The sequence below is a fragment of the Branchiostoma floridae genome, chromosome 9 (assembly GCF_000003815.2).
Source record: "Branchiostoma floridae strain S238N-H82 chromosome 9, Bfl_VNyyK, whole genome shotgun sequence".
Classification (NCBI taxonomy): Eukaryota; Metazoa; Chordata; class Leptocardii; order Amphioxiformes; family Branchiostomatidae; genus Branchiostoma; species Branchiostoma floridae.
The window spans coordinates 22624923-22648057 of NC_049987.1; the positions used below are offsets into that span (position 1 = coordinate 22624923).

The 23135-nt window shown below is 45.7% G+C and overlaps 4 protein-coding genes across 4 annotated transcripts; 1 reads left to right on the plus strand and 3 right to left on the minus strand.

The window, feature by feature from the left end:
• Positions 1 to 19: 19 nt before the first annotated feature.
• LOC118422324 (keratin, type II cytoskeletal 2 epidermal-like) lies at positions 20 to 5790 on the minus strand. Its single transcript, XM_035829843.1, has 5 exons — positions 3850 to 5790; positions 2588 to 2686; positions 2121 to 2285; positions 1421 to 1507; positions 20 to 642 (listed from the first exon to the last, which is right to left on the minus strand). Exons 1-5 carry the CDS (start codon positions 4973 to 4975, stop codon positions 20 to 22), a joined length of 2100 nt encoding a protein of 699 aa, XP_035685736.1. The 5' UTR covers positions 4976 to 5790.
• Positions 5791 to 8661: 2871 nt separating this feature from the next.
• On the minus strand, positions 8662 to 11572 carry LOC118422325 (E3 ubiquitin-protein ligase TRIM56-like). The gene is made up of 5 exons (XM_035829844.1): positions 10426 to 11572; positions 9987 to 10112; positions 9690 to 9854; positions 9475 to 9561; positions 8662 to 9245 (listed from the first exon to the last, which is right to left on the minus strand). Exons 1-5 carry the CDS (start codon positions 11546 to 11548, stop codon positions 8662 to 8664), a joined length of 2085 nt encoding a protein of 694 aa, XP_035685737.1. The 5' UTR covers positions 11549 to 11572.
• A 3186-nt stretch (positions 11573 to 14758) lies between these two features.
• On the minus strand, positions 14759 to 19661 carry LOC118423402 (etoposide-induced protein 2.4 homolog). The gene is made up of 5 exons (XM_035831541.1): positions 19598 to 19661; positions 18156 to 18318; positions 17161 to 17342; positions 16743 to 16905; positions 14759 to 15765 (listed from the first exon to the last, which is right to left on the minus strand). The coding sequence occupies exons 2-5, from the start codon at positions 18237 to 18239 to the stop codon at positions 15184 to 15186; spliced, it is 1011 nt and encodes a 336-aa protein (XP_035687434.1). The 5' UTR covers positions 18240 to 18318; positions 19598 to 19661; the 3' UTR covers positions 14759 to 15183.
• Positions 19662 to 20130: 469 nt separating this feature from the next.
• LOC118422326 (E3 ubiquitin-protein ligase TRIM56-like) lies at positions 20131 to 22121 on the plus strand. The gene is made up of 3 exons (XM_035829845.1): positions 20131 to 21299; positions 21848 to 22012; positions 22111 to 22121. The coding sequence occupies exons 1-3, from the start codon at positions 20174 to 20176 to the stop codon at positions 22119 to 22121; spliced, it is 1302 nt and encodes a 433-aa protein (XP_035685738.1). The 5' UTR covers positions 20131 to 20173.
• Positions 22122 to 23135: the final 1014 nt, after the last annotated feature.

Sequence of the window (23135 nt, forward strand, 5' to 3'; positions counted from 1 at the left end):
ATTGCAGTGATCCATCTGACTAACCAGCCAATGTCATTACAACATAACCAGAACCGTCATTGGCACCACTCTCCCCAGAGGGTTCCCCGCCCATATTGAAGGAACCGCCTCCCCCTCCACATTGGTTGTACTCATCGTCCCCTCTTCCCCCTCCAGAATAGCCTCCACCCCCTCCTCCTCCTCCTCCTCTAAAAAACATCCCTCCAAACCCTCCCCCTCCGCCACCAAAACCTCCGTCTGCGTTGTTTAACGACCCTCTCCCACCTACACCTCCATTCACAAACGCCCTTCCACCCTCACCTCCATTGCTGCCGTCTTTGCCACCAAATTTGTTTTCAGATCTTGCTCCATCCGTCAGCAGACCTCCCCCACCACCACCTACTCTACCCGCACCCCCCTGTACGGCCCCGGCCCCGTAAGCCCCCCCTGCCTTCCCCCCTGAGCTAGGATTGCCTGATGTTTCCTTGGTGCCGTCACTGGTAGCCTTTCTTTCAGACAGACCGCTCCCACCGCCCCCGCCGCCTGCAATGATGAGTGGGGTGTTGTCCTCCCGGATGACAAACGTCCCGCCGCCCCCGCCTACGCCATTTCCACGCACAACATGCACACCCTCCTGTCCGACTAGGATCTTCAGCACCTCACCTGCAGGTGTGAACAAGCAAACTATTGAAACAGAGTCCACCGTTTCCTTGTCAATATGATATTGATTGCGGATGAACCATGCTTGTTGGTATCTACTACAGTCAAACCTGTCTATAGCGGCCACTCAAGGGACTGGAGAAATATGGCCACTATAGACAGGTGGCCACTATAGAGAAAATGTTGATCAATTGACCATGAGCAAGCTACACATGATTTCAGTTCCCACTAATCTTTCTCACCCAGTAACGTTGTCTCGATCGGTAAATTCACCGACAAAGACTTGCACTTTAATGCTACCGCCAAAATGACCCTGTCAGGATCCTCGCAAACTACAATTTCAAACTCGGTGCAGGGTGACATAAGGCTGCAGTATGGTTGCATTTGGCAGTGTTTCTGTATCGACGGGACCGGAAATCGTGTGGCTGTGGCTGCGTTGGACAGGTGGCCGCTAAGTCTATTTCTTAATCATTACGATCCAAGGGACCGACAAAAAGTGGCCACTATGACCAGGTGGCTGCTATGCAAAGGTGGCCGCTGATACAGGTTTGACTGTATCTAGTTCCCAGCGGTCTCGAGTAACAAGCAGTGCTGTATTTCAAAACCTGCTACAAAAATCAAAGGTGGTAGAAGTGACATCAGAAAAAGTCAGAGGGGGCATGAAGTCAGCAAATTTCCTTGGACAAATCACTCCGTTTCCTGTGCAGATATATATATACAAGACGAACAAAAACGGCACACACTTCTTTCTTGCCCGAAGTTGTTTTCAATTGGTACTCACCCTTTTCAAGTGGAAAAGTTCCTTTCATGAGAGCACCTCTTCCACGTGTTGACTTGGGCGTGTGCTTCCCCCATCCTGCAGCAGCACCTGGAAAAAAACAGCTCGGCCGTTAGTTTTCACTCATCTACGTGTATAGGGCTGACATCAGAGTTGCGTTGCGCAGTACAATGCACAAAATGGGGTGTGACTTAAAATCCTTGAAAATCCTTCCTTTCCTTGAAAATTTTTGCCCAATCTGGAGACTTTTTGAGTTAGAAGGGACAGGTAGGGTCTAAGCTTTCCTGTCTGGGTCAAAATTTGCTCAGTTCAGCAGTTTAGTTGGTGTAAGGACAGGTTTTACTTATAGGGTGCTACCGGCTGTATCAGGAGGGAACAGGGGTCAAAGGTGAGGTTTCTTTCATAGAGCGAGCTTTTCTCGGAAAATGAGCCGAACAACCCCGTTTTCTTTGAATGGTTATAAACTTAACTAGACCCTAGTGACTTTCTGGTGGAGAAGACTTTTTAAGATTGAAATATAGGTTTAACCAGGGTTAGTACTTTTTTAAAGCCTTCATTCAGTGTATTATAACATTCTTGCCAATGGGCAGCCCTAACTTTGATGTCTGACCTGTAGCTGCGAACCATTCAGGTATTCCTAGGACAAAAACTCTCAAAATTCAACGAGAATATTATGGAAATGGTTTCTTCAAGGATACCATACCTGCAGCTTCTATCTCGTACGTGCCAGTGTATTTGACTGTGAAGAGCTGAATCCCGTTCTGCAGTGTCACCAGTCCCTCATGGCCCTGTCCGCTGTAGCGTCGTCTCAGGCCAGTCGGGCCGAGTCGACCGGTTGCTCCCAAAGTGGTGAATGTCGCTCTGAAATCTTTAAGTGTGGTCACAAATTGTCACAAGTCGTGCTATAAACGAAGGCATCTTGAAAAATACCAGATTTTTGTCTCCCCGTGTAATATCTATGATTATATACCGAATCTGACAAATATCGCAATTATATACTAGACTTCTGCGACCTCATACCTCCATGAAATATTTAGAGCTTTTGTAACTTGACCACAAATATCCAGACACACACACACACAGACACACCAAAAACTATACCTCCATTTTTCATGGAGGTAAATATAACCTCCATGACATTTCATGGAGGTAATAATAAGGTGTGGGTACCGGTACGGTGGATCTCGTCCTGTAGTGTCACCAGTTCATCCTGGCCCTGTCCGCTGTAGTGTTGTCCCAGTTCAGTCGGGCCGAGTCGACCGGTTGTTCCTGTAACAGTAGTGTTCAATGACTGCCAAACTGACCACGCCAAGGGCTCTAGAGCTTTTGGTGTTGTGGTTTGCACGTTGGATTTGTAATCCGACGACCCGGGTTCGATTCCCGGTGTCGGCATGGTTGTTTCTTTCTGTTCTTAGTCGCCCCTCTGAATTCTTACATTGGTTCCCACACCGGCCCTGTGAGTAACAGGCTAGAAATGTGCCACACAACACAGTTAGTAACAGGCTAGCGGATGTGCCACACTGTGAGTAACAGGCTAAATGTGGCATACAGGGATGTCGATCACAGAGATTCGAGGACGAATCTTGAAAAGAAAAGGCGGAGTAGTTTAACAGTGGTGTTCAATGACTGCCAAACTGACCACGGCAACGGCTCTAGAGCTTTTGGTGTTGTGGTTTGCACGTTGGATTTGTAATCCGCCGACCCGGGTTCGATCCTCGGTGTCGGCATGTTTGTTTCTTTCTGTTCTTACTCGCCCCTCTGAATTCTTACATTGGTTGCCACACCGGCCCTGTGAGTAACAGGCTAGAAATGTGCCACACAACACAGTTAGTAACAGGCTAGTGGATGTGCCACACTGTGAGTAACAGGCTAACATGTGCCACACAGGGATGTCGATCTCGGAGATTCGAGGACGAATCTTGATAAGAAAAGGGGGAGTAGTGTAACAGTGGTGTTCAATGACTGCCAAACTGACCACGCCAACGGCTCTAGAGCTTTTGGTGTTGTGGCTTGCACGTTGGATTTGTAATCCGCCGACCCAGGTTCGATCCTCGGTGTCGGCATGTTTGTTTGTTTCTGTTCTTACTCGCCCCTCTGAATTCTTACATTCCCAAAGTGGTGAACGTCGCTCTGAAATCTATTAAAGGAGTGGACAGAACTCTAAATGAAGGCATCTTGGAAAATGTGGTTTTACGCTGCGACGGTCAATCGAGGGAAATAGAACAGCTCAGATTCAACATGAGTTCAGTAGTTAAAAGGACATTATGGCAGAGTTACTAACACATACAGGGACATAAGTACAACGAATAACCAACCCGATTCCCCTCATCTACTTCCATAGAACTTAACATGACTTTGAAACTAGCGCAACTCTAAAAATAATTCTAATATCACATTTTAAAGATCAAACCTTGACTGCAATTAAAACATACCGTCAGGTACTTCACCGACCAGAGCAAGGACGTCTGTTTTAGCACCGTTGGCTACGAAGCGAACCCAAGACTCTCCTTCTGTCAACCGCATCCCGTCTGGAGACACCTCAGGTAGCAGACTCTGAAGCCGGGACTGAACGTCTGCCTTAACACTGATGATCTCCAGATCAGTACCATGGTTGATAACGTTGCGTCCGAAATCAGAGGTGTTGGACAAGCCGACAATCGCAGTCTCAACGGCGTCTTCGATGGTGCAAAACTCTTTCTCGGTTTCCTTCTCAATGTCCTGCACTTGTTGGAACAGGTCCTTTTGCTCCGCATTTACCTGATCTAACAGGCGCTTTCGGGCCTCATCTGCTGCTTTGTTTATGCTGTCTTCAACCTGTGTCACATTGACTTTCAGCAGGGATTTCTTACTCACGATTTCTTGTTGCTTGCCTTTGAGCTCGGCTAGCCTCCTGTCGGCCTCTTCAAGAACTGCAGCCAGCTCTTTCTTCATGCCACCAGCTGCTTTAGCGAGATGGTTGTAGGAGTGATCCTTGTGCTCCACCATGATGCAGTCTCGACACACAGCCTCTTTGCAGGTCTCACAGTAGAACTTCAGGGCCTCGTCTGTGTGCAGCTTGCACGGCTGGGTGCGAGACTTGGCCCTAAGCCCTTCCCCTGAACGAACCTCGTCTATTGTGACGAGCGGATGCCGTTTCAGTGCCGCTCTTCGACCATGGATGTTGATACACCCATCACACATAAACTCTTTGCAGTCCACACAATACGATTTCGCCTCTTGCCCGGACTCACACAGACCGCACACCACTCTCGAGCTCTCTCCCTCCGTCTCTTTCACTGTCTTGTGGAGCTTGACCGCGTCCGAAAGACTTTCGACAAAGAAGTTGTCCTTCAGCGCGGTGACCCCAGAACCCGGAAGTTCCGTCTTGGTCCGACATGTTGGACACTCCAGGTGTTGCGCGTGGCCCTGCCGCTTGTGCAGCTGTTCCAGACACTCCTGACAGAACGTGTGAAGGCAGGACAGCACCTTGGGCCGGCGGTAGGGCTCCAGGCAGACCTGACACTCCAGGAAGTCGTCCGAGATTTGGCTGAGGAGAGCTGAGGTTCCACCGGTCGCCATGTTTACCAGTCGTATGCCGAGGATTGGGCCTGAGTTTCATTACAATGACAGACTAAACATCATTTTAAACAGTATAAATGCTAAAAATAGTTCACATACACATGAGACTCAGAAGACACATTTAGCTGTACTTTAAATGTCCTACAAAATATCACTGATCTTGCTATTCTTAGCCTGGTCACCATTATCCGCTAGTCGGCTTCCAGGGTGCTGAGGCACCGACCTGCTTCTGTTTTCGGGCGCGACGAAATCTAACCCAACCCCTTAAAAACTCCCCCGGCCTGCGCTAATAGCTGGACGGGCGGGTACCCCTACAGCGCCGTAGAGATCACGGCGAACGCCCCGATGGTATGGTTACCTGGCTAACTATTAAGAATAACCATGAAACAATTACATTTCGGTCTACAATCGTCTCGATCCGCAAAATGTACGTCAAGTGGGATGTTACCCCGAAAAAAAGATTCAAACATTCGGGGAAATCTACAAAATGAGACATTTCGCAACACGTAAATTAACGCTACCGGCCCACGCCCCCCCTCCCCACCCAATTACGACGCCGGAAAACTGACTGAAAAACAATCGAAATTCTGCCGTCGTTCCGGTTTTTTTTCATCCACAGTGATAATATGCCATTACGAGTAATTCGTATGGACTTCCAACCAACAGGAGCAAGGGTATTCTATTTAAACTCCTTGAGGAGTAATTACATGTATTATAAGTACCGGAACTGAAGATGTAACACAAGCCGTGACGAAACCGAAACGTAAACAAACCCCGCCCCCGCCCGGCTATCCGTCCATTTATCCGTTCGAAACTCGCCAAATATGCAAGTCAACTATTAAACAAATATTGACTCTCAAACACCATAGCAATATTCTCCGTTCAATACAAGCACCAAATATAGCTGTATTTTATCAAGAAGAAGCAAAACTTACCAATAAAACTGAACGTCTGTGCAAGGAGGTTATAACCTCCTTGGTCTGTGCTTGATGATGGACCGCGTTCGCAGAAACGGAGCGCAAAGATGGCGGATGCCCATATTTGGAATACCCGTGACGTCAGGTGATAGCGAAACCCTGGTGAAAGTCGAGAATTACCGGGTCGCGATAGGAACCCTGTATTGTTTTTGCCTCCATCCTTGGGGACCACCATGTTGAATTTTGACGTCACAATCAGTGACCAATGGTCTGTCCTGTTTCCAGTGACGTCACATCTCTATTACTATTGTGGATATTCTTATCTCTGGTACTCTGACAACTCACTCTGTGACCCTGTATATGTATTTTTACTCGGAGTACATGCGAAATCATCAAATGACGGCATCCGTGGTGAGTTAGGAACCTTTCCCATTTCGATCAATGCTGAGATACAATTAATCAAATACTGGCACCGTCTAGCAAACTTACCCGAAGATTCTTTACTACGTGAAGCATATGATGTTTTACTTTCCGGCGAATACGACTGGACAAATCACGTAACTGACATTCTCAACTATAATGGTTTTGGACATGTATGGACAAACCCGAGGTTGTATCATGTTAATATGCTAACCGACCAATTACGACTCCGTTTACAGGATATATACATACAAGAATGGCATTCTTCTATCCAGAATAACTCAAAACTTTCCATTTATTCTACGCTAAAGGAAAGATACGGACAAAATAAGTATCTTTCGAATGTACACAGTTTCGAACTTCGTAGAGCAATTACAAAGATGAGAATCAGTAGTCACAAACTAAATATAGAAGCCGGAAGATATACTAAAATTCCCCGTGACCAGAGGTTTTGTCCATTTTGCCCAAATGAGATCGAAGACGAACGTCACTTTGTTATGGATTGTTCTCGATATAATGATAAACGCACAGAGCTGTTCACATTACTTTCCGCTTGTTCTAAAGAATTTGCTACTCTCTGTTCCATAGATAAATTCAACTACATTCTGGGAGGCGATAACCCTCACTGTGTACAAGTAGGCAAATATATCCACGAATGTTTATACCGTAGAAGTAATAGTGTTAATGACATGCTAGACCCTATATGTTGATTTAATCATACCTATAGATATCCATATATGTGTGTTTAGTTGTACTGTAAGTAGTTGTTATACATGTAGACCTTACGAAAGTCGCTGTACTTTTGTCGTGTCAATAAAGATTGTTGTAATATGATAAGGAACAGAATTACCAATATGTATATCCAGACGTCTCTACATAATATAAGTATGGATACCGGTAAGCTGAGATTCTACAAAACTTGTAAATCTGTATACGCTAGAGAGAAGTACTTAGAACTAGTTGATTTCGAGCTGCGCTCCGCAATAAGCAAAGTCAGAATTAGTGCTCATCCTCTTGAAGTGGAAAGAGGGATATATACCCCCCCCCCCCCCCCAAAAAAAAAACAGCCCCGTTCCGAAGACTGCAAGGGAGTCTAGCTCTAGCTTCATTGTTTTTCTGTTGCTTTCGGACATAGGTAAGGACAATGTAGCACTGGACGTACCACTCAGTTTAAACCACATATAAAGGACACTAAACTGGTTGATTGTGAAGGAGATAACACGAAAAACATGCATTTGATTTTTTTTTCAGTCATTTTAATTCCTTCTTTTCTCTGACATTCAAATATATCACATTAGGCGAATCTCACTGAACGCGAACATTTCTGCATTTACGGTATCTTTACAGTGCTACGTCAATGAAGGATTAACGTTAGACATCTATATGATAAGAGATGTAACGCTAGTTCACCTTTGTCCGTGGGGTAACCTATATCTGTTGTTTCTAACAGCAGGGCATTTTGATGTTGCAGTTTCAAACCATTGCCGTTGACTTGATATCCCAGTGACGACTATGTCTTTGAATTTACAGACATTCATCTATGGAGCTAGTTGTTGGTCTGCTTATAGCAACAAAGAAATCATATTAAGCAAATCTGAAAGCCAGTGGGGAAACTTGCAAAGTTCCAGAGATTTTTTTTTTACAAAATTCTACCATACAAACAACATAGTCTGCTGTAACACGGTTTACTAATCAAAAGTATGTGACAGTGTTATACTATGATTGTTATTGTATATATGTATTGGACACCTATCTTAACTTGCTGACCATGAAACTAAAAATCTATACTGTATTATAAATATTACGTTTGTATGACTATGTCACATAAATCATGTTTGTCAAGGTACATTTTGTATTTGCAGGATCTCCCTTACAGATAGTTTAAAACTGATTAGCGAAGACTGACATGATTTTGTTGAGTTGATGATGACAACCTCTGATTTTAGGCTACAGTGTTTATCGTGATCAGAGTGCAGACGGTTTGTTGAATGAGAGGTTGCTCCTGGTCTTGTTTGTTGCACATTCTGTGCCAGTGTGGCGATGTGGTGAGAATAAATTCTTCTGATAGCGTCTTTAGTATTACAACAAATCACAAGTTACTATTTATAACCATTGCCATTATCATTGTATTAGAACTACTTTAGTTTAAGTGCCTTTAAATTTCACCGGTATTTAATTTTGCAGTGGGGAGAAAATGGAGTGTTTCTGATGGTTTAGTCCACATTTGAAACAATGGGTTAGGCGGACAGAAGAAAGAACAAACATTTTCAAGTTGGTCTTTAGATCAATGTGAAAACTGCGAACATCAAGCCATCGCAAAAATTTCCACATTTGCATTAATGAATGTGACTAACCAGCCAATGTCATTACAACATAACCAGAACCGTCATTGGCACCACTCTCCCCAGAGGGTTCCCCGCCCATATTGAAGGAACCGCCTCCACCTCCACATTGGTTGTGCTCATCGTCCCCTCTCCCCCCTCCAGAATAGCCTCCACCCCCTCCTCCTCCTCCTCCTCTAAAAAACATCCCTCCAAACCCTCCCCCTCCGCCACCAAAACCTCCGTCTGCGTTGATTAACGACCCTCTCCCACCTACACCTCCATTCACAAACGCCCTCCCACCCTCATAAGCACCTCCATCTGTCAGCAAACCTCCCCCACCCCCTCCCAAATTACCCGAACCCCCCTGTACTGCCCCGGCCCCATCCTTCCCCCCGGCCTTCCCCCCAGAGCTTGGATTGCCTGATGTTTCATTGCTGCCGTCACTGGTAGCCTTTCTTTCAGACAGACCGCTCCCACCGCCCCCGCCGCCTGCGATGATGATTGGAGTGTTGTCCTCCCGGGTGACAAACGTCCCGCCGCCGCCGCCCACTCCTCTTCCCCGCACATCCTGCACGCCCTCCTGTCCGACTAGGATCTTCAGCACCTCACCTGCAAGCATGGACCAGAAAATACTAGGAAGGAGGCCGCTGCATGTTTTCGTCTTATGATATTTACCAGGGATTGTAGTGCCCTGGGTTACCGCAGGTTGCCGATAGATGCCTTCTAAATTCCTCAGCAAAACAAGATTAGAATTTTCATTAGCATATGTACTGTCCGTAAACCAGTCTCTTGTGTCATTTGAACATTTCTCTAACCTTTAATAGATACATGTACTTACCCTTATTTAGTTGAAAAGTCCCTCTCATGAGAGCACCTCTTCCACGTGTTGACTTGGGTATGTACTTCCCCCATCCGGCAGCAGCACCTGTTAGAACAACAGTTCGACTGTCAGTTTGCACTCAAACATAACTGCGCACCATCAGACATTCCTGGGACAGAAGGGATCAAAATTTGATGAGGAGTACTGATAGATTGTGTAAACTGATTCCATACCTGCTGCTTCTATCTCATAAATGCCAGTGTATTTGACTGTGAAGTGCTGGATCCCGTTCTGCAGTGTCACCAGTCCCTCATGGTCCTGTCCGCTGTAGTGTTGTCCCAGGTCAGTCGGACCGAGGCGACCGGTTGTGCCCAAAGTGGTGAACGTTGCTCTGAAATCTTAAAATGTGGTCACAAATCGTCACAAGTCGTTAGCTATGAACGAATGCATCTTGGAAAATACCAGATTTTTGTCTCCCCGCGTAATATCTATGACTGAATCTGACAATTATCGCAATTAGGGGTGGGTACCGGTACGGTGGATCCCATCCTGCGGTGTCACCACTCCATCCTGGTCCTGTCTGCTGTTATGTTGTCCCAGGTCAGTTGGTCCGAGGCGACCGGTTGTTCCCAAAGTGGTAAACTTCGCTCTGAAATCTATCGTAAAGGGGTGGTCACAAGTCACAACTCTAAACGAAGGCATCTTGGAATAATGTGCGTGGTCTTACACTGCGACGGTCAACCGATGGAAATAGAACAGCTCAGAGTCAACATCAATTCAGTAGTAATAGGACAAGAAAAGTAATTATCTCAGAGTTACTAATACAGAGACATAAATATAACGAATAACTACCCCATTCCCCTCATCTACTGTTATAAAACTTAACATGTATTTCAAACTAGCGCAACTCTAAAGATAATTCTAATATCACGTTTTAAAGATCAAACCACGAGTGCAGTTAAAACATACCCTCAGGTACTTCACCGATCAGAGCAAGGTCATCTGTTTTAGCACCGCTGGCTACGAAGCGAACCCACGGCTCTCCTTCGGGCACACCCATCTCGTCTGGAGACACCTGCAGCAGACTCTGAAGTCGGGACTGGACTTCTTTCTTCACACTGATGATCTCCAAGTCAGTACCATGAGCGATGACGTTGCGTCCGAAATCAGTGGTGCTGACCAGGCCGACAATCGCTGTCTCAACGGTGTCTTCGACGGTGTAAAAGTCTTTCTCAGTTTTCTTCTCAATCTTCTGAACTTGTTGCAACAGCTCCTTTTGCTCCGCATTTACCTGATCTAACAGACGCTTTCGGGCCTGTTCTGCAGCTTTGTTTATGCTGTCTTCGACCTGTTTCACAGTGTCTTTCAGGACGGATTTCTTACTCACGATTTCTTGTTGCTTACCTTTGAGCTCGGTCAGGCTCTTGTCGGCCTCTTCAAGAATTGCAGCCAGCTCTTCCTTTACACCACCGGCTGCTTTGACAAGATGGGTGTAAGAGTGATCCTTGTGCTCTACCATGATGCAGTCTCGACACACAGCCTCTTTGCAGGTCTCACAGTAGAACTTTAGGACCTCGTCTGCGTGTAGCTTGCACGGCTGGGTGCGAGGCTTGGCTCTAAGCCCTTCTCCTGAACGAACCTCGTCCATGGTGACGAGCTGATGCGATTTCAGTGACGCTATCCGCCCATGCACCATGATGCAACCCTCACACATAAACTTCCTACAGTCCACACAGTACGATTTTGCCAGTTGTCCGGACTCACACAGACCGCATACCACTCTCGAGCTCTCCCCCTCCGTCTCTTTCACCGTCTTGTGGAGCTTGACCGCATCCGCAAGACTTTCGACAAAGAAGTTGTCCTTCAGCGTACCGACTCCAGAACCCGGAAGTTCCGTCTTGGTCCGACATGTTGGACACTCCAGGTGTTGCGCGTCGCCCTGCCGCTTGTGCAGCTGTTCCAGACACTCCTGGCAGAACGTGTGGAGGCAGGACAGCACCTTGGGCCGGCGGTAGGACTCCAGGCAGACCTGACACTCCAGGAAGTCGTCCGAAATTTGGCTGAGGAGAGCTGAGGTTCCACCGGTCGCCATGCTGACGTTCACCAGAATCACGTCCGCAGAAGTATAGCTGCCACGTATATCATTTTTCATCACGGCAATCATATTTGCACGTGAGTTACGACCAAAGTTCGCTTCACGCCCCCTCCTGTACTTGATAAAAAACACATCAAGGACTTTAAGCAATGGAATTAACAATGGAATCGATGGAGGAAATGAAGGAAAATTCTCTCTGCAATAACATTTTCATAAGTTGTAGGTCTAGCTTAATTGTTTTCCTTTGCTTTCGGACATAACAGGTTAGGCAAGGACAATGTAGTGAAACGTTTAGGGTGTTTGGTATCTAAGTTCTATATTAGCTTATCAGAAACTCAGAGTCAAACCAGTCGATTACTATTTGTGAGCCGTGTTTGTCAAAGGTCATGGCCGTTACAGTACTACTGGACTTATGTGCCAGCCAGTTTAAACTACATGTAAATGACACTAAACTGGCTTATTGTAAAGGAGATAACACAGAAAGCATGCATTTGATATTTTCAGTCATTTGTATTCCTTCTTTTCTCTGACATTCAAATACATAGGCGAATCCCACTTTAAATATAAACCCTTGAGTTAAGAAAATTCTGGTATAATGTACATTTGTGTAACGGTGTCTTTTGGGTTCCGAAAACCACTTAGCTATATGAATAATAATTAGACTGGGTGGCTAAGTGAATATGAAGCAATTACGATGTAATTTACCGTTCTGCCATTCTACATGACTCAAACATGTGGCATTTTCTGTCCTGAATTTTTTTTTTTACATTCGTGACATGTTTATGCTGTTCTTAATTATTCCTCATGTCCTTGATGAATGACAGACCTTGCCGTAAACGAAACACAGCCACCTATTGTTTTCCTATTCGAGATGCGTTGCTTCCACCACCTCTGTGGCCGGTTGCTATACACTGATGTTGCTGTATTATGTTGGCGGTGTTATGTAAAATGAAGTGTTAGTGGTGGTTTAGAATTCGCGGTAGCGCCATCTTGCGAACTTATTTACAGTACCCTACTGTACTGTAGTCGCATACAGTATTATGAATATTCGCGGTGGTTTTAAGTTCGCGGTTCAGCGGCCACCGCGAATATAAAACCACCGCGAAAGTTTCTGCATTTACAGTACTAGATTCCTGGCGGTCTCAGTCATGTTCCTGGCCGATCCTGGACCACGGTGATGACCCGATGATGTTTCAATGACCCTGTACTAGCTCTCTGTGACCGCCCGTGCGTTCTGACGCACCCCTCACACAGAAGCTCCCTACAGTCCACACAATAAGACTTCACTACTTCCCCGGACTCACACACATCGCACTCCATTCTCACAGCCCTCTGGAGCTTCACAGTCTTCCGGTGAAGAAGTTGTCTTTTAGCGCATTTAGTCCAGAACTTGGTGAAGTCGTCTTGGTCCGACATGTTGGGCACTTCAAGTGTTGCCGCTCTCCCGGCCTGAGAATCACCTTGGGTCTACGGTAGGGTTTTTGACAGATCTTTACATCTGACGAAGTCGTCCGAAATTGGGCCAAGGAGACTTGAGGTCCCGCCCGCCACGCTGACTTTCACAGAAGAATCACAGAATCAGCAGAAGTGCTCTGTTTATGGCAGGTAGTCATGGCAGCCACGTCATCAGGTTCAACCTTAGTTTCAGGCGATCATGAGTTGCGAAGTTCATGACCAAAGTTCATGGCGCACCTCGGGTGCATAAATAAACAGTATCACAGTCCACGGTGTTTAAAGGTCATTATCGACATAAATAAAACCCCAGGTACAGTCCAACATGTATAAGCGGCCACCTGGCCATTGCGGTCACGTTTTGTCGGTCCCTTGGATTTTTCCCATTGACCTAAGAAATAGTGTATAGCAGCCACCTGTCTAACGCGGCCACGGCCACACGATTTCCGGTCCCATAGGTACAGAAACACTGCCTATTGCGACCATACAGCGGTCGTATGTCACCCTGTGCCGAGTTTGCGAGAATTTGGAGTTCCCGACAGTCATTTTGGCGGTGGCCAAAGGTATCCGTGCCTTGAACGTTAGAGCGCAAGTCTTTGTCGGCGAATTTACCAATACTGCGCATGGCAATATCAATCATTTTCGTTGAGACGATCGAGACAATGTTACTTGGTGACTTGAAAGATCAGTGGGTACTGAAATCATGTGTAAATTATTCGGCTCGTGGTCAATTGAGTGGCCCTTTAGTGGCCGCTATAGATAGGTTTGACTGTACTAATTTAACCTGTATGTACTTAACGTTATATTGGACAGTCGACAGAGCGGGAGACATTGCCCGTCCTTTATTCTCTTTCAAAGACTATCAATGCGTGGAGACTAACAAGGCCACCTGTCGTATAAGCCTGATATTACAACTGCGTTTCTTGTGGATTTGTTGAATTGCTGTATTTCTTGAAAAGCAGTAAACAGCAAATTAATTATTCACTGAGATCTTAACTTTTTATTCAAAGAAATCATATTCTGGCTTGTCAAGTGCAACTGAAGTTATGTACATTGTATGGAGAGCACTTGTCACTGCACTCATTAATTTCAAATCTAGTGAACTTTTTGTGACGTGTTTCATTGGACAGAAACTATGTACATAGAATGCACCTTCTTTTAATACAAAGCCATGGAAACATTCATTTTGCACTGGATGACAGTTTTTCCTGTTCATAACCACATTACAAATGGCTGTTCTCATACACACACATTACATTGTCTTTTCATCTGGTATGCTTAACAGAAACTTATCAGGATTCTAAAAGTTGCAAGATATTTTCATTTATTGTAAAGACAGTAAAGGTGGTATCTCATTGCACTTGGGGCACCGGTGTGGCACTGCAGGGTTTGAAAGATTACGCAACGAATTCCAGAGATAAAGAACAGATTTTCTTACGTTTTGTGTATTTTGTTGTCTGCTACGTCATACTTTTACTTATTACGTATTATGCAATATCTAAATACACGCGAAATTAACACAACAGCGCCGCAGTGAACAAACCCAGCAGTGCCACACCGGTACCCCAAGTGCAGTGAGATACCACCCTAACTTGAAATGAAAGTTTCGTTGTCTTCCACATTTGCTTGATTACTCTGGTAAAATAATGAATCAAACTGTAGACTTTAGCAGGTTGTCATGGATTTCCAGATGTTCACCTTTTCTATGAAGTAATGCCGCAACAAACAAGGAAGAACACAGCTACGGTATCACCACAGGGTTGGACAAGTCTATTACAGTAGCTCAAATGCCTGGGGACTGTACAAGTGCCATTCAGGCAAATGCATTTCCAACCTTACAAGTACTTGCCTGATTTGGCCAGTACTATTTTTCCATTTTCATGAATAGATACCAGCATTGGTATCTTATATTACTGAAAACAAGGATTTCCTTGCTGCAAGTAAAATTGAAGAGAAATAGGTCACGTAACATTTAAATTTCAGGCCAGTGAAAAGTTGGTTCAGGCCAGCAGATTTTTTTAATGCTCATACCCTACAGAGCAAGTGAATTTTTCTTGAAACTTGTTTAACCCTGGCCCACATGGTAACAACTGCATGTAGAAAATACAAGCATATTTCATCACATCTAAATCTCTGCAAGCTACGCTTATTTACACACGCTACTGGCATCTCACCCAGCATTAGGACGTTTCTTTCCTCTCGGGTTTTGGTGAGGGCTTGGCTGATGTTGCAACACTACGGTAACCTACAGTCGCATTGAACACTTTGTTACTAATGACTGTGACTATGGTGAAGAGTCTGAGAGGATAGCTAAACTGCTGCGTCGGCGGTTTCGCCTCGTTTCCTCCGATGATGAAGAGAGGGAAGAGGATGGAGAAGACACACCCGCTGATTAGGAAGGACGACGGTAAAGACGTCAGCAGGGCAAGAGGCAACCCGAACCCCAGGAAGTACAGCCAATTGTTCTCCACGTACGTGACGCGTTTCTGCACCTCCCACCCCATGTTGAACCACTTGTACTCGAACGAGTACAGCGAACACAGGAGGGACAAGTGTACGAAGCTGGCGGCCTGGCCGACCCCGGCGATCGGGATCAGCTTGACAGCCTCGGTCTGAATGAGGAACAGTGACTGCATCAGCACGCTGAACAGCAGGTCCGCGATCATCTTACCCAGGCTGATCTTTCGCGCGTAAACCGGCCGGCCATGAGACTTGCGGTACGCAGCATCCGCGATGTCCTGGAACCAGAGGCTGTTCACCACCTTGAATGAATGAATGAAAGATTTATTCACTTTACCTCATTGTACCAAGTACATAGCAGCCAATTGTACCGACTGAATTGCATACTTTTGGTTACAGATAAAATCGCACAAAAAATCAAATAAGCTTAACATTACTCAGAGTCTTTTATCATATACATATAAGTACTAACTCTAAAACACAATTAAAAGGAATTTGGAACAGCAATATATGTTCAGTTCGTTACAAGAATAAATCGTTACCGACAAAATCATTGTGCGTGAGTTTGACTATTACTGCAGGGCTCGAAATTCAGTTTTGGGAGTAGGTGCACTGGTTTTTAAAAAATGGGTGCAGCAAAAAAATTTTGGGTAGACCACTTAAATTTAAGTAATAAGCTAATAATAAAACTTAGTTACAAGCTATCAAATTCTTAAACAACAGACATTTTTATTATCTTTCTAACACTTAGATGTCAAGAATATGATGTACATGTATAGTAAGTATACTTTGATATCTTAACATACATAGACGTAAGATTATATATTTGGGTGCACCCCTGTGCACTCACAGAAAATAATTGGGTGCACAGCTCCAATTTTGGGTGCACCTGGGTGCAGTATTTCGAGCCCTGATTACTGTTTAAGATAAGAGCCGAGTCATATAGAGAATGGGGCTGTTCTTGAATCTGTTGGTTCCATCCTCCTACGCAGGGGCATCCAACAGCGAAAACCCTGTCTGGATGTACCCTGCTTTCTCAACTGTCACTCTTAGTTCCTGTGGACGTCCCCCCCGAACCAGCTGTCAGCCAATCAGAGAATTTCAGGTTTCAAAAGGGGTCTTGCATATTAAGTATAGTAAGCTCATTAATATTCATAAGCAGGGTGGTCAGGAACTAAGGGTGACGGTTGAGAAAGCAGGGTACATCTAGACAGGGTTTTCGCTGTTGGATGTCCCTGCGTAGGAGGATGGTTGGTTCTAGATCTGATTGTAGCCAGACCTTGCTGAGTAAGAAGAGCGGAACGATCCACAGGGGGTAGATGATGGCCGACAGGAAGAACGTGATCCACGTCCAGACCAGCCCGTGGGTCGGGGAGCCACCGAAGATGTTCTCGGTGACGAAGCGCAGCGCCGGTAGGACCGCCTCCCAGAAGATGAGGATGCTGAGTAGTAGATTGGTTTATTCAGTACTCACATAAAATATACAGAGCCTCGCAGTCAACTATCATGGTTGACAGAATTGTGCATGTGTTAACAAAAGTGGTAACATTATAAGTGTATTATAATTGCAATTTTGGAAACAACAAGTATTGTTTAAAATACGTACGTGTTACCATTTTGATTAAAATTTACATACATGGACGACAGAATAAATTTGTAAGGTTTAACATTGAGATCAATTTTCATCTTCACTACACCTGAGCCAGAAGACACCTGCGTTCCAGCTGCAGCACAGCACGATGCGGTGTAGGATGCGCGGGCGGTCCTGTCGGACGACCTCCGGCATGCGCTGGGCGCGCCGCTTGGCGAGGATGGTCTGCTGCTGGTGCTGAAGCTCCTCCCGTCTCCGCTTCTCCAGCTCCACAGCTGCCTGGTCCACCTGGGAGGGCAGATCAGAGTTAGAGTCAACGTTTACATTTCTTTTATCTTTTTAGGCCTAGGGAAAAAATGTTGTGTTTCCTCATTTCCTGAAGCTCCTCCCGTCTTTGCTTCTCCAGTTCCACAGCTGCCTGGTCCACCTGGGGTGGTACAGGAGAGAAGCAGGAGATTGTTTCAGTTTTCAGCAGGCTAAGGTGCAGTCTTGAAGAAAATCGTTCAACATTTCTACAATTAGCATGTCTGTTCCACTTGTTACAAGGACTGAAAATCAAATCAACAACTGGATTGTGAAAAATTCTCTCTCAGGAATGCAAACAAAGCTATATGGATATGTATAAGTAAATGCCCCCCTTGCGTGTGTGCGAAAAGGCAGGTGTATTTACATCAAATTTTTTAACCCTTCAGTTTACGCATATTTTTTGTGCTTAATCTGATGGCCATCAGTCAGTCTAGTTTAGACTAACACATTGTTCAGTTCAAAGTTTTCTGATGGCAATATGAAATATCTTATTAATAAAGATCCACAAAGGAAAAGGAAATATCTTAAGCCTAACCCTGTAGGTCATGAAGACTTATTGAACCAAAAGGAAAGAGAAACATGTTTTTGTAATGATCTACCCTGTTTTACATTACAGGCTTTTAGTTTTAGTTAGGATTTTATTATAGGGGGTCCAAATTTCTTGGTGAATCAAGGTAAGTGATATAAGCACCACTATTGTAGGGGGGCATCCACCTTCCATGATGTAGAGTTTTCAAGAATTTTAAGATTCCTGAAGACTTGTTGAACAGGAAAGAGAAACATGTAATGACTGACCCTGTAAGCCATGAAGACTCCGGCTCCTGCATCTTTCAGTCCCTGCAGCAGCAGGGCCGCCATAGCCTGGAAACTGTCCGCCATGGAGGCTGCTCACACTGGGCAGTAGACTGGGACTGCAGGCAGCTTAGGCTAGGTTGTACAGCACAATGGGGATAATGTCCTGCAATGGAGAAGAAAAACCCTGACTGATGCATAGGCGTATGTTTTAATTCTATGTCCTGCTATTGTATTGCCTATACCCTGGGATCCACACCCACACAGGACCGGGTAGCTAGCGAGTTTTGTTAGGGGAGCCAAGGCAGTCAGCCCGCCGATCTCACATTAGCGTTCCGGAGGAGTTTAAGCCCAAAGGAGTTATCGCTACCCTATCCCCAAAAAAGGGCAGGTGGACCTAATTGGGCTTAAACTCCCCCGGGCGCTAATAGGAGATCACGGGACTGACTGTTTTGGGCCGCCGAATAAACTGTCCTAGCTGCCTGATCCTGGATGGCTCCCAGATGATATTCAGAGGTGCTACTGTTGGAGTGTACTCTGCAATGTTTATTTAATAAAGTCAATGAAAAGATTGAAATAAACAGTAAATACCTTATTACTACCCAACCGAACTTCATGAAATCAGAAATTTTTGCCTTATGCAAATATCCTCAATGCAATATATGTATACAAATTTGTATCATAATAATGACAACGTATCTTGTGTGTTTACAGATTTGTGCTTGCTCTGACAGCGTCGCTGCAAACTAAAATTTATTCCTCTCCCATTGTTGCATCTCCCACAGGAGGGTGCCATATGGTAAATTTGCCTTACGTTCATCCTGTGCAAATCAGTTCCCGTTTCTGCATGCATACATTTTTAATTGTCTACAGGCTGTCTTGAAAACATTCAGTGCATAGAATATACATTAATTATTCAATTAGAATATCAATTTATAATGGGACAAAATCTAATCCAACAAATGGTACCATATGGTACGGCACATGTCATTGTATTATCTAACCATCCCTATGGGACTCTGGGGTTGTGTTACAGAAATGTATGACAAAGAGGAAAACATAAATTATTCCACTCTGTAAACAACCCCCCTCCCACCTTTCAGTTTCACAGACCCTTTCATTCCCCTTCATGAAAACAAAAGAAGAGAGCCTTTCCCGATCGCACGGATTCTGTTGGTAGAAGAGGCGCTATAGACCCCCGTACGTGATTCACATTAATGTCGTAACGTTACGTTTTAGTATCTAATCATAACGCAGCATAAAACGCAAAGCACAACCGCAAAATCTAACAAAAACAAATTACGCAACAACTTCGGGGATATTCACATATTTCCGCCATTTGGTCACCTATACAACAAGATCCTCTGTTCAGCATCAAGCCCAAATCCTACACATACAAATCTTGTAGCACATTTATGACAGAAATCCTCGGAAGCAGAACCTACCTTGATTCAAGTTCAGTGTCTCTGTGATCCTTTCGTCTGTCAGATGAGCTGTTGTTAGTCTACATCGGATGCACCATTAAGACGGATGTGACGTATTGGGGTTATCTGAGGTCGTCTTGTGTCTGATTGTAAAGCGCCCCCTAGCAAGATTAATCGGTGACGCCTAAAGGATCAAATTTCTTCCGCAAGTGTACTAGTTTTGCGCCTTTGCATCAGTGGTCGCCACTTTTTGGTGACTTTCTCTGATGAAGTCTTTGTTAGATTTGTCAAACGTTAACCCAAAAGTTCACAGCAAAACGCAGTGACCCAACCATGACACCATGGAGGTCAATGGCGATTTTTATAAAGTCATGTGACTTCTGGTAAAGGTCACGGTGACGTCAAGTATAGAAACTGAAAGTGCCTAGCAGAGTTCCTATTTTGGGCTGGACGTGTGTGGGATTGCGGCTGAATTTGGGCCATTTCGACGCTCTTTGTGTCATAAGGTGTGGTTTCGAAACCACCCACCTGTTATTTGTGTAGAAGTTAAGTTTAATACAGGATCTCAGACCCGTCCTATACAACTTTTAACTCGACATGGCGACCGGTGGAACCTCAGCTCTCCTCAGCCAAATTTCGGACGACTTCCTGGAGTGTAAGGTCTGCCTGGAGCCCTACCGCCGGCCCAAGGTGCTGTCCTGCCTCCACACGTTCTGCCAGGAGTGTCTGGAACAGCTGCACAAGCGGCAGGGCGACGCGCAACACCTGGAGTGTCCAACATGTCGGACCAAGACGGAACTTCCGGGTGCTGGAGTCACCGCGCTGAAGGACAACTTCTTTGTCGAGAGCCTTGCGGATGCGGTCAAGCTCCACAAGACTGTGAAAAAGACAGAGGGAGAGAGCTCGAGAGTGGTTTGCGGTCTGTGTGAGTCCGGGCAAGAGGCGAAATCGTATTGTGTGGACTGCAAGGAGTTTATGTGTGATGGGTGTATCAACGTCCATGGTCGGATAGCGGCACTGAAACGGCATCAGGTCGCCACAATAGACGAGGTTCGTTCAGGAGGAGGGCTTAGAGCCAAGCCTCGCACCCAGCCGTGCAAACTGCACGCAGACGAGGCCCTGAAGTTCTACTGTGAGACCTGCAAAGAGGCTGTGTGCCGAGACTGCATCATGGTGGAGCACAAAGATCACTCCTACAACCATCTCTCGAAAGTATCTGGCGGCATCAAAGAAGAGTTAGCTGTAATTCTTGAACAGGCCGACAAGAGGCTGACCGAGCTCAAAGGCAAGCAACAAGAAATCGTGAGTAAGAAGTCCCTCCTGAAAGACACTGTGACACAAGTTGAAGACAGCATAAACAAAGCAGCAGAGCAGGCCCGAAAGCGCCTTTTGGATCAGGTGAACGCCGAGCAAAAACAACTGTTGCAACAGGTGCAGAACATTGAGAAGAAAACCGAGAAGGAACTTTTCACACTCGAAGACGCCGTTGAGACAGCGATTGTCGGTTTGTCCAACACCACTGATTTCGGACGCAGTATCATCAACCATGGTACTGATCTGGAGATCATCAGTGTGAAGACAGAAGTTCACTCCCGGCTTCAGAGTCTGCTGCAGGTGTCTCCAGACGGGATGCGCGTGCCCGAAGGAGAGCTTTGGGTTGGCTTCCTTGTAGCTGACAGTGTCAAGGCAAACGACCTTGTTCTGGTCGGTGAAGTAACCAAAGGTATGGTATGATAAAATATAATGGCATAGTTTCATTTAATTTATTTTATCTGTTTATCAAGGAACTACCTTATGGTCTGTTGCCCGCACGTATTTCAAAGAATCCTAAGGGGCGAACACCTACATCAAATGACATTATAATAGCTAAACTTGCTTTCAAGGCATGTCCCATAAGTTGGTTCCTAACTAGACGATTGCGTAAACGAATTAGACTTGTCATTCCAAAGACGCCACATGAGATTCGGCTAGTCTACTTACTTGCAAACACTTGCAACTTAAACGACAGTGTATCAAAGATGTTGGTTGTTTAATACTTCAGGTGATAAATCTTGGGTGTTTGAGTTACTAGCACGTTATTGACATAGACAGGCACAACACCATTATTGAACGAACTCGTGCTAACAAACTTAGGGTTTCAATGAAAAGTGAAACCAATGTCATTGCGATATTCGTCAGACTCTTCGCGTAATCATATTGGGAACTCTGGAGTACTTTGCTTGAAGATGCCTCACTTTATAGCTTTTCCACTCCAAACATTCACTTCTCAAGGTTTTAGCGCGACGTTCACCACTTTGGGAACAACCGGTCGTCTCGGCCCGACTGACCTGGGACGACACTACAGTCGACAGGACCACGACGGACTGGTGACACTGCAGAACGGGATCCAGCTCTTCACAGTCAAACACACTGGCACGTACGAGATAGGAGCAGCGGGTACGGAAATTGTTTACTTTTACAGATTAATCTGTCTGTACGTATCCTTGAATTCTGACCGCTCTACATACATACAAGAATGTCTAAATTGTGTACAGCTGTCAGATAGACGATCTCAGCGTCGAACTGTTGATCTAACAGGTGCTGCAGCAGGATGGGGAAAGGACACACCGAAGTCAGCACGCGGGAGGGGTGCTCTCATTAAAGGGACTTTTCAACTAAAAAAGGGTAAGTGTCTCTTAAATAGAATGTTACAACAATGAGGAATAAGAATGATTTACTGACAACGCTAGACAATGGATTAGTGCGGGACGGGTATACAATTAACGATAAATGAAAAATAGTCTCAAGGAATATGGAATGCAGACCCTCACACATGTACCAGCAACTCATGGCACTAGATCCCTGGTAAATACCTTAATAAGAAAACGATGAAGTGGGCCTTATCCTAACATTTTCTGGTCCATGCTTGCAGGTGAGGTGCTGAAGATCCTAGTCGGACAGGAGGGCGTGCAGGATGTGCCGGGATGTGGTGTAGGCGGGGGCGGCGGGACGTTTGTCACCCGGGAGGACAACACTCCACTCATCATCGCAGGCGGCGGAGGCGGCGGGAACAAGCTGACTGATAGAAAGGATACCAGTGACGGCACCAAGGATACGTCAGGAAACCCCAGCTCTGGGGGAAAGGCAGGGGGGAAGGATGGGGCCGGGGCCGTACAGGGAGATTCAAGTGACGTAGGAGGGGGTGGGGGAGGTCTGCTGACGGACGGGGCGAGTGGTGAAAAGATATTTGGTGGCAAAGATGGCAGGAATGGAGGTGAGGGTGGGAGGGCGTTTGTGAATGGAGGTGTAGGCGGGAGAGGGTCCAATAGCAATGCCGATGGAGGGTTTGGTGGCGGAGGAGGAGGAGGAGGATATGGTGGGGTGTTCTTAATACAACAAAGAGGAGGAGGGGGTGGTGGAGGCTATTCTGGAGGGGGAAGAGGGGATGAGAAGCACAACCATTGTGGAGGAGGAGGCGGTTCCTTCAACTCGGGCGAACAGCCCTCTGGAGAGAGTGGTGCCAATGACGGCCCTGGGTATGCTGTTATGACGTTGATTGATTAGTCACATGGATTACTGG

Excerpts from the sequence above, each read along its gene's own strand:
- LOC118423402 (XM_035831541.1), bottom strand. The coding sequence starts at position 18,239 with ATGGCGGACAGTTTCCAGGCTATGGCGGCCCTGCTGCTGCAGGGACTG. Across the intron at positions 17,343-18,155 it reads GAGTCTTCATGGCTTACAGG|GTGGACCAGGCAGCTGTGGA; the intron begins GTCAGTCATTAC and ends CTGCCCTCCCAG. Across the intron at positions 16,906-17,160 it reads GCAGGTGTCTTCTGGCTCAG|CATCCTCATCTTCTGGGAGG; the intron begins GTGTAGTGAAGA and ends TCTACTACTCAG.
- LOC118422324 (XM_035829843.1), bottom strand. The coding sequence starts at position 4,975 with ATGGCGACCGGTGGAACCTCAGCTCTCCTCAGCCAAATCTCGGACGAC. Across the intron at positions 2,286-2,587 it reads GGACGAGATCCACCGTACCG|ATTTCAGAGCGACATTCACC; the intron begins GTACCCACACCT and ends CCACACTTAAAG. Across the intron at positions 1,508-2,120 it reads GTACGAGATAGAAGCTGCAG|GTGCTGCTGCAGGATGGGGG; the intron begins GTATGGTATCCT and ends GTTTTTTTCCAG.
- LOC118422326 (XM_035829845.1), top strand. The coding sequence starts at position 20,174 with ATGGCGACCGGTGGAACCTCAGCTCTCCTCAGCCAAATTTCGGACGAC. Across the intron at positions 21,300-21,847 it reads GGTCGGTGAAGTAACCAAAG|GTTTTAGCGCGACGTTCACC; the intron begins GTATGGTATGAT and ends TCACTTCTCAAG.
- LOC118422325 (XM_035829844.1), bottom strand. The coding sequence starts at position 11,548 with ATGGCGACCGGTGGAACCTCAGCTCTCCTCAGCCAAATTTCGGACGAC. Across the intron at positions 9,562-9,689 it reads TTATGAGATAGAAGCAGCAG|GTGCTGCTGCCGGATGGGGG; the intron begins GTATGGAATCAG and ends TTGTTCTAACAG. Across the intron at positions 9,246-9,474 it reads GACTTTTCAACTAAATAAGG|GTGAGGTGCTGAAGATCCTA; the intron begins GTAAGTACATGT and ends CCATGCTTGCAG.